This window comes from Contarinia nasturtii, unplaced genomic scaffold (genome assembly GCF_009176525.2).
Source record: "Contarinia nasturtii isolate CC-2019 unplaced genomic scaffold, AAFC_CNas_1.1 Cnas_scaffold_864, whole genome shotgun sequence".
Taxonomy (NCBI): Eukaryota; Metazoa; Arthropoda; class Insecta; order Diptera; family Cecidomyiidae; genus Contarinia; species Contarinia nasturtii.
This window is the reverse complement of record NW_022198211.1, coordinates 2,041,515-2,059,174: the sequence shown is the minus strand read 5'-3', so window position 1 is coordinate 2,059,174 and position 17,660 is coordinate 2,041,515. Positions and strand designations below refer to the sequence as shown.

Genomic DNA, 17,660 nt, shown 5'->3' with positions numbered 1-17,660 from the left:
GTATTCGTTGGAAAAGTCAAACAAATTTATGTCAAAATGTGAAAATCCACTTGAATGTCTCCGAAGCACAATTCTCTTAAAATTGGAACGCATGAACAAAAGTGCTGGATGTATGGGAGCATTGTACACCATCGTAATTGGAGCAAATGAAATTGTATACAATATGGAAGCGTTACAGATGTGTTGCGAGTTCATCGCAATGACCGCATAATGTTGTTAAAACACTTTCCGATACACACAAAAGAATGTAAAAGATAGAGACCAAATATGTGAAACTTTTTTCAATGCAATGCCAGTGAAAGTGTGTACAATTTGTAGCAGAAAACAGTTCTTTTATTTTCCTCTTTTCAATAGAGAAAACTGTTATTCATGAAATGGAAAGTTAATAATTATACCATGGCAACTCAAGAGCAAATGCAATACAAATATAAAATATATAAATTAAACCACCGAATATAAATTTGCGGATTTCAAAGAGTGGATAAAAAAAATGAAAAACGAAACAATTTTGGAAATTCAACTGCATTATGTGAGCATTCTTTTTAATTTAGAACGATGAGTGCGCTATTGCTTAGCAGCAACACATAATTCAACGAGAGCAATGTCGCTGCGAGCTGGTTAAATTGAATTTTCTTAAGCTACTCCCAACAGCTCTCTCTTCCTCTCTCTCTCTCGCATGTATTACGCTCTTTTTCTTTTCGCTAAAATCATTGTACCGACCAAATTGCTACAACTGCTTTGGCACAACTCATACACATACTCACACACATACACCCAAATTGAGATGAAAGATATCAAAGAACATGGCAAACAATAAGTGACGATAAGCAACATGACATCGTCGACAGAGCGCGCGCGGGGCGAAAAGACGAAAGGATAACATTTGCACACACATCGACACACAAATATTTTCTGTGCATATACATGCTAAATGACAAGAAGTCACAAAAAATGATCACTTTACGAGTCAAACATAAAACACAATGGAACATAAATCTTTAATTTTAAGACGACACTCATACACGCATCCACAAACACACTGACAACCAATTCACATTGTACATGGCACATACATATCGTTGCAATGAACATATTTCGCATTTAGTGAGACACATCGACTCTCGTTGTATGGAATATCTACGGAACGTGCTGGATTTTCACGTTTTCCTTTTTTGTTTCTTTCAGCGCTCGTCTTGGTGTTTACTCATGTTAATGTTCTTTTGGCTGCTGCATGCATACGCTCTCCCTCTCTCTCTCTTCATTGCGACCAGTAGCCACAAAAATGGGAAATAAACAAAAAAAAGTGTAAGCAGAGCAAACAGTGCGACAATGACGGCACACTCTTACCCAGTGAAAATAATACTGTGCAAGATGCTCATACCCACTAGATCAGTAATGCAATTTCGACACATATAGCATCGTTGCAAGCGAAAGGCGATTCAATCTCCAGGGAACCGAATTGGTTACATTTACGTCGTTTGTTAGCAAAACGACTCGGTTCACGTTTTTTTTTTTCGTTCGTCAATAAACTATACACTAAAATACAATGGAGTGTGAGTAGTGGCACAAGCACACTCGCTGTGAGCATCTTGGCACTCGGATTCCGTTTTAATAATCTTGAAAATTGGTGCATCTCAAAGAGCGAATGGTTTCTTGAGAGCACAAGGGCTTCGGCATTTTTAGTGCTTGTGCTTTGCACTCTCCCTGTTTTATTGAAAACTTAATAACCTTGTTCGAAAATTTCCAACGGTTTTTTTGCATGTTCGCTTCTCCACAGAGAATCGGTTAATTTAACTACATATTTTCATCTAATTCAATTTGTGTTAATATTTTTCGCGACAAAGCACGTGGCTTCTCATAGCAATATTTCATTGTTCTCTCTCTCTATCTCTTCCGCCCGTCTCTCACCATATAATAATAATTTATGAAAACATCAAAAGGCTATATGCAAAAGGATTTTGCGATCATAGTAGTTTGTGCGCGTCATTATTGACAAAATATAATTTTATTCAGCATAATTTAATACACTTAACTGTGTTACAGACAGAGATAAAACCGAAATTGAATTGAGAGATACAGAGAAAAAATGCACATATCTGTGCTTCGTGAAAATAGCAGCATAAATGTTTTATGTAAATTTAATTAAAAATAATCACGATTTAATCGGTCTAGACGGGTTTTTGTTGCTCTTTTGCATTTTGAAAATGAGTGCAAATTCTCTATTTAGATCAGCTGGCTTTTTCACTTTTCACATCGTTAATTTGAAAGCATTTTCGTTATGGAAATATTTACTTGATGTGTCAATGGAAATCTCAAGACACTCTCTCTCAGTCTTTCTTTTTCTCTTGCCAAAAGTTCTACCGTTGCAAACATTTCGTTTGTTCATGAAACGCATCTTAATTTTATTTAATTACTTTGGCATTCATTTTCACAAGCGTGCGTGCACGCCAACTGTTTTTCCAGCATCGCATACACTCGTTTAACTGTTGCAGTTGCTTTAATTACATCACAAAATATATGAATATTGCTGAAAATGTCTCACATTCTGATTGAATAATAACATTTCAGTGTATGAATAATAAATGAAGCGAACACACTGTCCGAAAGTATTATCTGTATCAAAAAGCCATAATAATGATAATTCAACGCCGCGTAGACCATTATCGTTGAAGATCTGTGACGAACATCATTACGGTCACACATCCACATAAGCAATCTTCATATATCATACAAAAAATATTTAGAGCAAATGAACTGTGACCGTAATGAGATTCTCATCCGAATATGATATTCTGGCAGACGAAGGACCGTTGGATGCTACATTGACGACACAAATAAACCATCGTTTTTGTTAGTATTTAGATTATGAAATGAAGCACACCAAAGCCATATCATTTATATTAATATATTGAAATGTGTTTGGAGCAAAAACACGAACACACACTCATTCATGCCAAACAACTGGAAGTTCGGTCAATTTGCCAATTTATAACAAAATATGCGCCATATAGTTTAACGTGAGTGGTATAACTTTTTGAGTGAGCGTAAAAAAGGTTTCGCAAAAAAGGTTCACATAGCCAATTAACATTTTTGAAATGACTACACTCACATTTTACATCCAATAAAGCTTACTTTAGATTTCATCAATTAAGAAATTATTATTAATTGTTGGTATATGAGAGAGAGAGAGAGAGAGAGAGAGAAGTACACCAAGTAATGAAGGTTTGTAGTGCGTACTTAAGCCGACTTATTATATGCCCATACACATTTTTAGTCAATAATTAATGGAATACATCCAGCTTAGTTTTAATAATATAATCCAGCTTTTCCCATGTTAAGGAATGTACTCGAAGAGACGTTTTTTTAGCCAAAGAATTGAAAAATATGCTTCAACCAATATTTTTAATTTCTGTATAGAAATAATTAGAGATTATATTACTCTTACGTTTCATATGCGTATCAAACTTGGAGCCCGATAAATTCACTACAAATTGATTGTATAAATGATTTTTGAACAAAAAGTAAGTCTGCTGATTTTCCATAATCGTTGAGCCCTTTATTTATTATTTCCATTCATCAGAGTTATCAGAGAACGTCCTTTTAACTTTCGATTGGAAAAGCTTAAAGCAAATAAAATAAAAACGAAAACTTTTTGTGTAAATTATCATCATCACTTCATCATTTCTGATTGATGTACATTGCATGTAATTATTGCGTTTTTTCAAATGCGAAGAAGTGCGAAATAACTTAAGCTTATTATCTAACACTTTGGAACTTGCATAACTTGCGTATAACAACTGCAGAGTATTACACATTGCTTGATGGCTCCTTTTATTTCCCATAACTAAGCCACTCAATCCAGTATGATAACTTTAATGTACGTTTTTTCTTAGTGTGTCTTTTTTTTGTCACGAAGTTTCTGAATTAGAAAGTTTTGCCGGCGACTTGTATGAAAGAACACACTTCAAGTTTACTAACAGTTCAGTTTTGCAAAAAGAAAATAAAATATGTGCTATTCAGCACCGTTTTTGCGTTAACACACTCAAATAACGAAAGAAAACACTTTAACATAAATGCAGGAGTTTTAAGATAGCATCGAAGTTCAAAGTAAATGCTACAAAACTGATCGGTGCCATTACAAAGTGAAACGCATTTAAAATGAATGAATTGTGTACCTTTGAGCGTATTTCCATATTGGGCTATTTCGATTGATATGCTCGTACCACGTGGACAGCTTAATGCAATGTATTCGGCATCGCAGCCCGCCTTTTGATATGTCCTCAGTGTGCCTGCTAGCAGCGCTGTAAAAAATCAAAGAAAAAAAATGAGTTCATTTTTAGCAATGGTCCAGACGAAAAATATCAAAAAAAAACTTGTTAATATGGGATACATTTTTGTTCTTTTGAATGAATTAATGCGTAAAAAGGCATAAAACATCAAAAAACACGACCTTTCGTTCAAAACAAAGTTTTATTCACCAAACTGAACCTTTGAAAGTGAAGAAAAAATGTGTCCGGTAGCATTTATTGAAGGTTATTTTATCAAACCAATTAACCATTTTACAAAATTGTTGATTTTTAATCGATTTTATTTTTATGTTCGTTTCAAAAGTACCAAGTAAACGATTTCAAATCAAGCTGTAATTCGAAACTCATTTCCTATTTTAATGATCAATAAGCTTCTTTTTATTAAGTGGTCATTTTGATTTTAAAAGACTTTGTTATTTTCCAGTGAAATGATTGGGCTACAGCTATAGCAGTGCTATTTTCACAGCTCCTATTCGTAGGTGCTATTTGTGAACAACGTATACGGACAGCAATTTTATGATACAATTCCGAACGAAATGTTCAAAATTTAAATAGAACAATTGATTTTAGTATTTTACATTTTTTTGCATAAAAAAATCAATAGGTCTATTGTCCGGAATTGAATCATAAAATCGCTGCCCGTATGCGTTGTTCACAAATAGCACATATGAATAGGAGCTGTGAAAATAGCACTGCTATAGCTGTAGCCCAATCTATTCACTGTTATTTTCACAGTTTGCGTCTTTCGCGCGTGCATGCGTTTCTTTTATGTTCTTATTTACAATTTGTAACTTGATCCGTAAAGTTCAATGGATTTTCCGCTGAAGATTAACTATTTCACTTCAATATGAGCGAATACTGTTATCTTTTTATCCTGCGGTTATTTTATTACATTTTTACCATGCACAAAAAACGAAAAATCCCATAAAAATGGCTTGGGACTTATTACATTCGACGAAAACTTTCAATTCGAACTTCTTCCAGCTAGAGCTTTGCAAATTGCTTTTCCATACAAAAGGGGCGGCGAAAAAAAGAGCAAATTTTAAACCGAACAAACCATACAACTTGTGATTTCAAAAGTTTCGCAGTGGTTGGTTTCAGGTTTGTGAATGGTCGCCAGAGACTTTACGCATTATTTTATAAAGACGAAGAAGAAGTAGGAGAAGAAAAAAACAAAAGTAGAAATCAAGACTTTAATAGTTTTTCTACTAGACTCAGCTCTTTCGACTCGTTCTCGCCGTAGTTTATATCGTGTGTGATTGAAATGAGAAAACGTAGTAAAATTGCGCACACAAACACAAAAAAAACCAAACCCAACAACCAAAGAATGAAGGTATTTTCTTACTTTTATTACTTTTCCAAAGTTCGATCCAATTTATATGTTTACGGTGCGCATCGGTATACCAACATTGCTTGATTTTAGTTAGCATAATATGCTAATACGAATAGAATTCCATTGACAACGCTGCCTCGCTTTGGATTCCATCTCTTTGGCTCTTTGCAGCGGTCGCTTTACGGTGAATAGCATGTGCTCATCTCAATTTGAGCAAATATAAACATACAATAAAACCCAAGCAATATTATTTGGCTTTTGTGTGTTTTGCATTGTCTGGTGCCACACACATTGGATGGTACGATTGAGCTGGGGACAATTTTATTTCATCTTAGGATTCTACTTTGTGCTTGGCGGCTGCTTTTGATTTCGAAATCGAATGCCATCCACCGCCGTCAACCGAATTCATTGACAATAAATGCTTTATTGAGATGTGAAAGTACTCGAGACGATTACGACTTCGAGTCTCAATTGAAACCACACCGAATGTGGATGATTCGATTTTACATTTGTATTTTAAATAGAAAAAATACTTAATTCGATGCGCCAAATGAACTAGGTTCAATAGAAAATGAATAAATCAAAGTACGCTGACGATCATCACGGAAATAAATAAAGAAACGAATAAAAATGTCACTGAATAGAAAGCAAAAGAAATTTAATTCAAAAGAATGCCGGTTAGTAATAATGACCGTTGATATTGGTCCCCATGGCCGCAGCGAAATTTCTCGAGTGAATTTCAAATGAACGGCTTCAATCATATCCCATGCAGATGGAAACACTTACTATACAACAGTGTGTACGTTTTGTTATCTTCATTCAAAATTCAAACTGTGTGCGAATACTTTTTTGAGAAACTTAAATGTTCTCTCCAGTAATTGTGGGTGGTTAATTTTTAATTTTCCAATTACCCGCAAATTCTTCATTAATTTTTATATCTGCTCTCTTGAGGCGAAGCAGAACAAGAGCAGGCAGGCAGGCAAAAGATTACTTGTGATATTGTCATGATAAAAGTTGGTAAGTGCTTTTGTGAAGTAACGAAGCATGCAAAGTGTTCGCACTGTTGAACAAAACAATGGAATCGTATGCGTGTGCGTGTGTACGCGAGAATCCGTTATGGATTTTGCAAAAAAATTCCGTTAAAAGGGTTTTTAGATGTGATTTTTTTTGCTACTTTTATTCTCTCCAGCCGTTTGAAATCCACGAAAAAAGATTTATTTCCGAATTTCTCAAACCGCTTTGCATTAGCTAACCGCCAACGCAATCAAGGCATTAGACATGGCGTTCGGTGTAACATTTTTTTTTATTTCATCCCATTCATGGCATTTACATACATTTTGTATTTATTTATATGAGAGAGAGATATAGCCAATCGCATCGATTGGGTTTCCTGCAGACCACAACGTTATACTTTTTTGTTTTCTTCGTTTTATTTTCATCGGAAATTTGTATCAAGGATTACGGATTTTCATATGTACGTTTACATCTAAAATAGCCCCAAAAGAGACTCTTAATAAAATTAAAAATCGTGAATTGGGTTTATTTTTTGCTCAGAGAGAGAGAGAGAGAGAGAGAGAGAGAGAGAGAGTTAAATAATTCAAAGGGTATTTCGAACGGGAAAAGAGAATAAAATGCGTTACCAATCGATAAGGAAACAAATAAATTTAAATAAACCTTCACAATAACCAATGAGAATATTCACGGAGATTCCCTTTTCTTGTGAATACTAGACCGGGCGAACCCAAATGGAGACAGAGAGATAGACAGAAAGAGGTGGGCAACCGAATTTAAAAAGATTTCCTCTCTATACAAATGCAAGTGTTTTTAGATTAAATGAAACTTAAACAAAGTAAGCCCGCTTTTAACACCGTTCACCATGTATTTGAATATGAAAGAGTAAGTCGAGCATTAAAAACGATTAAATTGTTAATCTTCTGCATTTTCTTTTTATGTGTGTGTATATTCAGCGACATTTTCATCGCCTTCTTCTAGTATTTTTTTGTTCAGCATTTTATTTGCATCGTAATAATTCGACGTATATATTTTATTCGAGGCGGATCTTAAATGTGAGAATGAAAAATAGATGTGCATCGCTATAAATCAGGTGCAATTTTTATTAACGAGCTGTGAATTTTATATGATTTTTTTTATTTCCAGCCATAAGAACAACAATTTAAAAAAGTGTGCGTGTGTGTGTATTCTTCAAGCGTGATAGTAATTAAAATATGAATGTGTAACTTCTTGCAAACAGTGCAAACCTCATAAATTATTTTCTGGATGCGCTCAGGTTTAAATTGAATTTCATTATTTTGTGCTCTTTATTATCACTCGTAATCAGATTCACAACTGCACATAGCAAAAGTAAGCGGGCGAGCAATCGAGTAAGATAGCACGAAAAAAACTGTCATAATTGTTACTTTTTATCTCATTCCACTAATTTCCGTTCATGAAGAGAAAAAATCACAAATCCTTTTTCATTGCAATCTTTCGCAAACTTTTCAACTGCGAATGAATGCATGTGAAATATACATTTGAATTGTATAAAAATGAAGATTTCGAGACACTTTATTGTTAAAATAACATTTATTTTCACTTGGAATTTTTCGCACCATGTAATACTTAATATGCATTGTTTGTGTTTGTCTTTTTTTCTCAATGGTTCACACTTGTTTAAAATTCATTCGAGCATTTTTGCACCGTAGAAACGATCAAAAGGCTGAATTCGGTGAAAATCTCAATTTTAATGGGCGAAAAATTGTGCCAAACTCAAAAACCTAATAAACACACAAAAAAGACATTGTAATAAACCAAAGAAAAAGACAAAGAGTACATACAATCATTGAATTTATTTTACGATCAGGAAAGATAAAAGCAATTTCATCGCTTTTCAGTAGTTCGCATTTTTTTGCTCTCTTTCAATGGATGGTTGCATTATCTGCGTGTGTTATTTTTATATGTTGAAAATGACTGTTTTTTTCGCGAAATTCGTGTTCTTTTTTTGTTTGCCACTGCTTGCAAAAGAGCTTGCAAATTAACAAGCTGAATGAGAGAATAAAAATGAACGGATATTGTGCGAGTCCATTCAAAGATGAACAATGGTTTCAACTCGGTCTCCCTCTATATATATTATTTGTAACGCCATTTCGTGTTCTTTGTTTACATCACTTAATTTATTTATTTATAGTTGCAACTCTTTTTGTTTTCGTTGCGGACGATTTTTTCCATCCGGTTTATGAAACCATGTGAAGTGTTTGTTGCGGGAGAGAAAAAAAACGGTAACTTTTTTGTTTCTGAAAACTTTTCATACCTGAACATTTGTCGGTGGTTTACTACAACCGTTGCTTGAAACATTTTTGATTTCATTGTGTTGGTTGGGTTTATAACGCGTGTGACGTTCAAAGTATCTGCATTCTACATGCATCAGAAACACAAATAACTTACTCAAATAAAAATCGAGTTTTTTTAAGTACCATTTTATTTCACAGTGTAATCAATTTCACCTCAACAATTCTTCGTTACTCGAAACAAAAAAAAAAATTCTGAATATTTTGCAATGCATATATGCTATGGAACATTTTTTTGTGTGCAGGTCTTCTTAATTAAATTCTCTCGTATGTACGTGCATTCAATGGAACAATTATTATTTTTGCATCTATTTTTGCCGGAGGTCGCTTAAATAAACGCACAACATGAAAAATGAACATATATCGCTTTGTATGTACGCAGTAAAGTTGATGGAGGAAAAATGCGAAGGAAAATCTGCTTGTATTTAAATCGATCTTTTTATCCGCCAATTATATTTGATTAATTTTTTTGTGAAAAGCATTTAAAATGATTCATTTTTCTTTGTATACTGGGACACATTTTTGGCACAGTTATTTCATGTGTGCATATGAGACAAGAAAATTTATTTAAACGGCATATTTCATTATGTCAATACTAATTTTTTTTTAAATATGTGCAACGAAATGTGTGGCAATTTTTTGTTGACTTCGTTGTGCATCTTGTCAGCAAGTGTATTGCTATTGAAAAACGGACCAGAGAAACATTAATCAGGTTAAATACATCGCTTTATAGGAGAGCGAGAGAGAGAGAGAGAGAGAGGAAGAGAAAACAAACGACATATACCTACACGTTTTTATTCGTACAATTATATGTATTTAATGGAACATTGAAATGTATTGAAGCTATTTCATTTCGAATGCAGAACAACAACCGAAAAAAAATAATAAAACAAAAAAAAAATCTGTTCCATTAGTATGTCCATAAATATTTAAAAGTACCGTTTGATACATTCATATATTAATTATACCATGAATAAAACTACAAATTGTTTGTGATAATAAAAAATGCGGCACTTTTTAAAAAAAAATACTCGTAATGCATTTTTCACATAATTGAAAATTGTGGCAATTAATGATATGCTTCAGACAGCTAATAAAATGGATTTGGCTTAAATATGTATTGAGCATAGATTGCAGCGAAAACAACAAATACAATCTCTCTGTGGATTTTGAATAGCTTTGTTTGACCACAATTTTTGTATACAATTTATTTGATTTCACCACATTATATTTGAGTTGGTTAATTTTGAATAAAAAAATGTTCTGTGAATATGGTTTATATTGTTGTGAATGCTTCAATTTGTAAAATAATGTAGCAATGTGATGAATTCAAGAATTTCAATTCGATAAATTTGGTTGCATTCGAAATTTGCGGCGAAAACTTACTAAAGCTTACAGTAATTTGCAACAATAGAGCAGTTAATCTGCATTTAGAGTGAATTGAAAAATATATATATTTATTCAAAACGCAAACATTATTTACCACCACCCTTTGTTCCTTTTTATTCTATTAAAACTACATTCCGAATTTTATGAATGAAATATACATATGTTGCGGTTTGTACAAATGGAATTTAGCATTGTTTTTGATGGTGTTTAATCTTCAAAATTGCTGAGAATACAAAACAATGGGTTCCCCCCACCCCCTCTAACCCCGAAATACAATCGCTCACACAGCGGAATGTTTAATTTAGTGGATTTCGTTGGATGAATAAAAATGAATTTCATGTCGATCGGTTTATGTCCAAAATGCAATTGAACAAATTCTGTATGCAAAGCGTACCACGAATCTTTTTCATAATTTGCTATGTATTGTATAAGGATTTGTTTTCCTTTTTTGCTGTTTTGTTCCGATGCCGTTTATTTTCCATTTCGTTCCCAATTTACTGCGCTGTTACAGGGATTCCGACATTTCTTTCGGCGTGCACGCGTTGTTTTATTTTTTGCATTCGCTTTTTTCCTCTCTTCGACCGATATTTTTTCGGTATTACATTGTTGGAGGTTTTTTTTTCTTCAATAATGCCACACAATACCGATAGTATATTTTTGGATACAGAACACCCACACTGAGCTGGTATCTCTCTGTTTTTCGCATTTTGCGTACATAATGGCGAACATTTTAAACTATATCTTTGGTTATGCTGCAGTATTTCACGTTTTACGTTGAGAGTAAAATGTATGGTTCGGTTTGATTTTACACGACCATAACCAATAAATATACTTGCAGTCAACGTTAAAGTTAATACATACATGGCGAAAGCTGGTTCCCGTTATATCTAATGTTCATTCGATGTCGGTCTCTCTCATTGCGTATTCGGAATAAAGGAATCGGTGTAATATTTGTGAGCTCGTTCATATCGATGCCAAACAAAATCGATGCCAGGAAGCAGAGCCATGGCAACAGAATTAAAAGAATTGGATGGAATGCGAATGAGATAGAGAGCAAAAGCGAATTCGAATGAGGGGAGTCGTTCGGTCAAAAACACAGAGAAAACGCATTGAGGACAACGAAAAGAGCAAACAGACATCAGCAAATTTATGTGAGGGAAAGCCAAAAAGTCAAATAGAGCCTTGATGAAGTCGATGCAGTGGGTAAACGAAGCAACTTATGAATATCTTTGTCCAATGTAGATAGAACACATTCGATATCAGCTGAAGTGGCGCTTGATATTGTGCTTTTGCTATTGCTGGTTTGTGTTCGCAACGATAATATGATTTCGGAGAAATGATAGCATCAGGAGAGTGAATTCGTTTTGCTGCAGAAACGCACATTCACGGTAATGTTTTTTTTTGTTACCTCAGATTTCCGGAACTCTGCGCAGTTTTCGTGGTTGGCGCAATCACTTGGTATGACAAACATTTCTCATATGTATGGTGATGACAATAGTATCACTTGAAGAATGTTTACTTTCTGTGCTCGTTTTAAACTTTGAAATCAAGTACTAAGTGAAATCAATTTCATTTTAATCGAGTGTGGTAAATTATCTAAACGGAACAACGAAAAACCGATCTAACGGAAACGTACAATCATTTTTCTTGGTGATGATGAACTGTTTCAGCACAAGGATATATCACGTGAAGTTTTATGTTTCACAACGCAATTGCCGTATTCAACAATTATTGCACGTTGCTTTCGTTAGTTTTTGAGAAAAGCAGAAAGCTTATGCATTGACAAAATATGCAAACAATCTGTAGATCAACTGCACACGAGCCAATTGGAATTGCTTCTAAGATTGGTAATAATCGTTGGATTGCACTGAATTTTCTGTGAAATGCGTTTCAACGCCGACCGAAAATGTGGCATACGAATAAACAACAGCACGAACAAACACGGAGCTTTCCACATTCATAAATATCAGATAATATCACAAATGCGAAGAGGTATGCACAATGAAGATTAGTTTGCCATGCTCACGTACACATAGCATTTCAATTTATTTCGAACGAAGCACAATATCGACGTATATAAGTCTATATTTTTCCCGCATTGTGTGTACTTTTTCGGGTAACAAGCTCGTTACACCGATAAGAACCGACCGTCCCCACCTTCGCCCAACAGAATTACTGTATTCGACATTTTAATAGCATTGGTGCAAGTTCGCCAAATTCTTATTCACACACAAACACGGAATAAACACATTTCGAATTGAATTAATGTTAATGTACGGCTGATATATAACCGTTGAATAAGGCACTTTTTTGTTTTGCTTTTCCCGAGACCCGAAACGATTGTGTTTGGCTTACGAACGGACACACCTTTGATTGTTCACTTTTCGTTCATCAAAAAGTTGATGTGCAATCGATTTTGTGTTTTTCCTCCTGAAACAATGTGATTTTATGAAAATAAATTTCCTATCGAAGCTATAAACTTTGCATTCGATCTTTTGCTACCGCCAAGCAAAAAAAAGAACGGAATGTGCACATACCATTGCACTACAAAATTGATGTGAATTCTCTCAGTGATATTTTTGCAAAAATGTTGCGAGCACACTGAATATCATAGCAAACTCCAAAACCAACAACGGAAAACAATAAACGATAAATCTTTCCGTAGATAATAAAACATTTTTAGTGCGGAGGTTTAACTGCATTGGCATTTCCACATTCAACTATTGTACCGTTATTTTTGGCTTTTGAGGGTGAACACAAACAGAAAATTATTGAGGGCTACACTTAGTATTTAAATAACAATAATAAATTTGAATGAAATCACAATAAAAAAAAAAGGGAGGGCGAATTTGTGTTTTCATCGAATATAAAAGTCGATGATTTGATGCGAGATGAGTTTCATCATTTGTATTACTGTACGATATTCACAATGATGCGATTTAAAAAGAAAACCTTTTTTTTAATGCAAAATATTCATGGCAAAAAAAAATCGCCAGTCACACAAGCAGTGCTAAGAATTCAACTTGAATAAATATATAAATTCAACTCGTGCGAATCGAATTGCTTATTTTTTGTTGTAGTTGCTTTGTTTGCAATAAAATGGAATCGGCTGTGTACCGGCTTTGAGACGATTTATCTCATTGAGACTCAAATCCAAATGGCCTACAAATTCATGCGGCATTTCAATGTAAAGTTCAACCAAACACACACACAAAAAAAACCGTATTGAGAGAAAAAAATGTGTCCATTAAAATGGTGACGGCTTAATGCACTTTTCGATTAGATTAACCCGAACCAAGCTACTTTTTGAAATCACATGAAACCGACGCCACCGACGACTATATATATAGAAAAAAAAACAACCATTTCAATCTGCAATTTTCACCAAGTTTTATCAAAACCAAACTGTAGCACGTAACAGTAATAAATAAATGTAAACACACCCTCTGTTGTTTGAGCATTTCCGCACAAAACGAAGCCGACGAGAAAAAAAACACCAACGCCACCAACAAGAGCGATGAAAATGTTTTAAGCGTAAAATTAATTCTGATTATTTGCTCATTTTGTGTGTGTGGAGTGTAAAAATAATGTTTGAAGCATATTTTTTCAGCTTAAATGCTGAAGGCAAAGCACACTGTGCATGTTCACACACATATACTATTCACGCTTGGTTTTTTTTTCTGCTTACCGGATTTTTCAGTCGAATGCGGACTTAACAGCAACATCGGGCAATGAGTACAGTTCTAATGTAATATAAAATGTTCCAAATTATTCGGTGTCTGCTAGATTTGGTACTTGAAAATTGATATTTTTCCAGTGTGTCGTCGTTTTTTTGCCATATCGACGCATCCGATGCAACCATCGTTTCGCCACAAACTTTTAAATAAAATTAAATGGTAAGCTCCAGAGAGCGCACAAAAAGAGGAAGAAAGAGAGAGAATTCGAACCAAGCAAGAGGTAAATATTTACAGTGTATGCTTGTCAAAAGATACGGCAGACCGATCGAAAAAGAGCAGAGAAAAAGAATTTCGTCTCGATGCCAACGACAGTACATATACCATATAATTCAATATACATATATCGTAAAATGTAATTACGGAAATTAGTTTTGCATCTCTTTTTCACCCATCGTCGATATGACCCTAATGCGATGAAAATGGTTCGTAATATTTGCAACCGATTCGAAATGACCGCTTGAAAAATGTTCGGCCGACATAGTGGAAGTGAAGTTTTGAAGAGATACGCCGACAGAACCCGACCGATTGCATCACAAACCATGACCAAAGCACTCAAATCAAATCCATCCTCCCATCGAGCAAATAAACACAAATTTTAATTTATTTAAGTAAAATCCCGGCTTGCTTTTTCATGACGTTAATTTTAATTTAAAGTCCATACTAAATGTTTGGTTTTAATCTCTGAGACAAAATGACGACCATATACATTTAAATAGTTCTTCTTAAATACGAAAAATAATGTTCACATAATTTTGATGTTCTATGTACGGTTTGGGATGGAAGTCGAATCGTAATCCACTAGTTATCACAGAAAAATGAAATATTTCCTTTTTATTTTAAAATCGACTTGATTACAGACGCTATGTGTTTAAATTTTCATTCATTTTTTTTACCTTTATCTCAAAATGCGTCCACTTTTCATATTTTAAATTATGCAATTGTGGATTGGTGCTCTTGGTGTGTGTTTGTGCTTTTTCTGGCCTTTTCAAAATCCTTTCAAAAGAATACAAGGTTGCAAAAAAAATAAATACATTCAATATTTTATTGCAAAAAGCTTTCAACAGAAATTACATCTCTCAAAAATACCACTTTCAATGTTGTTACTGCTAGAGGCCATTCATGCAACCAGCAGTTTAATTCCGATTGTAAAATGCACTGCGCATACCAAACCCTTTTTTTCATTCATAACATACCAATGTTTACGATGTAAATGTACGATCCAAACGAAATCGGTCGGCGTACAAATTAATCTCTCTCGTCATGTTTCCGCAATTAATAATTTTACTTTATAGTTTTATTTTTTTCAACGGAACGCACAACAGTTGAACTAAATCCATTTCAAATCATGCAGATTAGTTGAACTGGAAGAATTCAAAGCGTATTTGAATAACTGATGCTACTATATGGCCGATCAACATGAATAATATGTGCTATTCCTTTGTTTTTATTTTTATTTTCCTACTAAAATCAATGGAAATTTCACTTCAATGAGCATTTAGACTTTGATCCATGCGTTACAAAGTAATTCCTTAGCCAACATAATATTGAACGCAAAAACTCCTTTCAAAAGAAAATATATAAAAGGATTGCCATCAGCTTGACGCATCAAGATAAATCAATATCAGTTTTTTTGCAGCAATTCAATTTTATAACGCATTAAGATCAAAGCCAATCACCAATATCAAAATCCAATGGGTGGGTAACGTACGCTTTAAAAATTGTGCTGGAAACTCATTTAATTTATTCAGAAGTTTTTTAGTTGGTGTAAAAATGGATGCAGAAAATGTGAAAAGATGAAAGATGAATGGAATTGGGAAAAAAACGCATTGGTTAGCCTTTTGAAGCGTTTAATTTAAAGTTCTTCCGAGTTTTCATTGATAATTTTCATGTATGTCATTTATATTATTAACAATTTCCACAATTTCACTAAATGTTTTACTTTGAACATTTTAATATTCCATTTCATTACATTCGATGCCACTCATTTTAATACTGTAAACGTTTGCTATTCACATTCGGATACACATTTTCCTTCATTGTTTTGAAACAAATGTAAATCCACTTTTTTCTCGTTTTTGTTCCAAACTGGTTGAGTACAATTCTCTATCGAGTATCTTTTCAAGCAGTTATTACGTTAATTGCATGGAATTTTATTGAGTGCACTTCATTTTAAAGTCAATATGCTTGTTGAGAGCTTTCGAAAAATCGCTGACAAAAACAAAATCGAAGTTGAAATGTGATGAGAATTCATACCATGTTAATTTGCATGGTAAAATCCCAACAAATACACACGGACGAACGTACAATTTATTAAAAGTTCTTTGTAGAACATGCTGTTACTGTGGGACACATTCAAATAATATCGATCTGTGTGGGTTGAATGCAGTGCGACCACTTAATCAGAAACAATGTCATCGATTGAATTCATTTGATTTTCTTCTTTTGTTTTGTGCAAGACTCTCGGGTTTATTTCCATCATTTTATCCAATTGACAACGATGTTAAGCTATGCTTGTCATGTAAAATTGGATAATTGAGTTAAGATGCGATAACACACTCTCGGCTGTATTACCACATAGTGTGTGTGTGCTTGGCTGGGTGTTGGCTAATAAATTCCAAATTAATGACATTAGCATACGAAACAATTCGCAAAATGAATTGGTACAGATGGCATTTTCTATTTTATACAGTTTTCAACATACATGCACACACATACACAGCAGTCCGTCAGTCAGTCTTCAGCGTTCAATGACATTGTGATTACAAACCTGTCTAGAGCAACATTTCGGGCAACAACCGAACCGAATAAAAAAAATTCATGCTGCTGATGCTCTCTGTTCACCTCTGGTTTCACAATATGGAGTCAATTTTGATGTCTTTTCAATTGATATTGATTCGAACATCATCTTTCCATTTATTAAATCGATCGAAAGGTATCCGAATTAGAAACGCATATCAGAATGACAGAATGACACTGTTCTTTTTCAAGTTATCACCCCAAAATGTGTGTTTTTGTGCCATTGACTTGTGCCATCGGTGCATATCAATGAAATTTATGAAAAAAATCTCATTTATTACTTAAAATTTTAGTTAAAATCTAATACTGACGGGAATTAAAAAACGTTGCGATTTCAATGCTAAAAGTGATTAGTTTTTGACATAAATCTACAATTATATACTCGTTTATCGCCATCCTCTCAATGATATGCAAAATACATGAAAAAAACGGTGTAAATTCGTCGCTTCTAATGTCCAATAACCCATGACGAAAGCAAGAAAAAGTAAACGTTTATATCACTCAACCATTAATCATGTGACAACACAAAATGAATAATTTCTAGGAGGGATGAAAATGTGTCTCATCCAATTGCAATATGATCACACATATCACGCGATACTGTCATTCCCACGCGAAACACATTGCCTTTTTTCTAAGTTTCTCTCTCTGTGTCCCCATTCCGGTTGCATGCTTTGAAAATCAATTTGTTTGAGAAATAGTCGCGGTGTGTGAAGCCGTTTCGTTCTGCAAATGTCAGCAAACACAGACGAAT

General features: G+C 34.1%; 1 protein-coding gene across 1 annotated transcript in view; it reads right to left on the bottom strand.

Moving 5' to 3' along the window:
- LOC116342639 overlaps positions 1-4,392 on the bottom strand; it is a 42,656-nt gene extending 38,264 nt beyond the window's left edge. The window contains exons 1-2 of the mRNA XM_031770326.1: positions 4,374-4,392; positions 4,176-4,301 (exon numbers count right to left, since the gene is read on the bottom strand). Of these exons, the coding sequence (XP_031626186.1) occupies positions 4,176-4,301; positions 4,374-4,392 (145 nt within the window). The remainder of the gene's footprint in view (positions 1-4,175; positions 4,302-4,373) is intronic.
- Between the last annotated feature and the right edge of the window lie 13,268 nt (positions 4,393-17,660).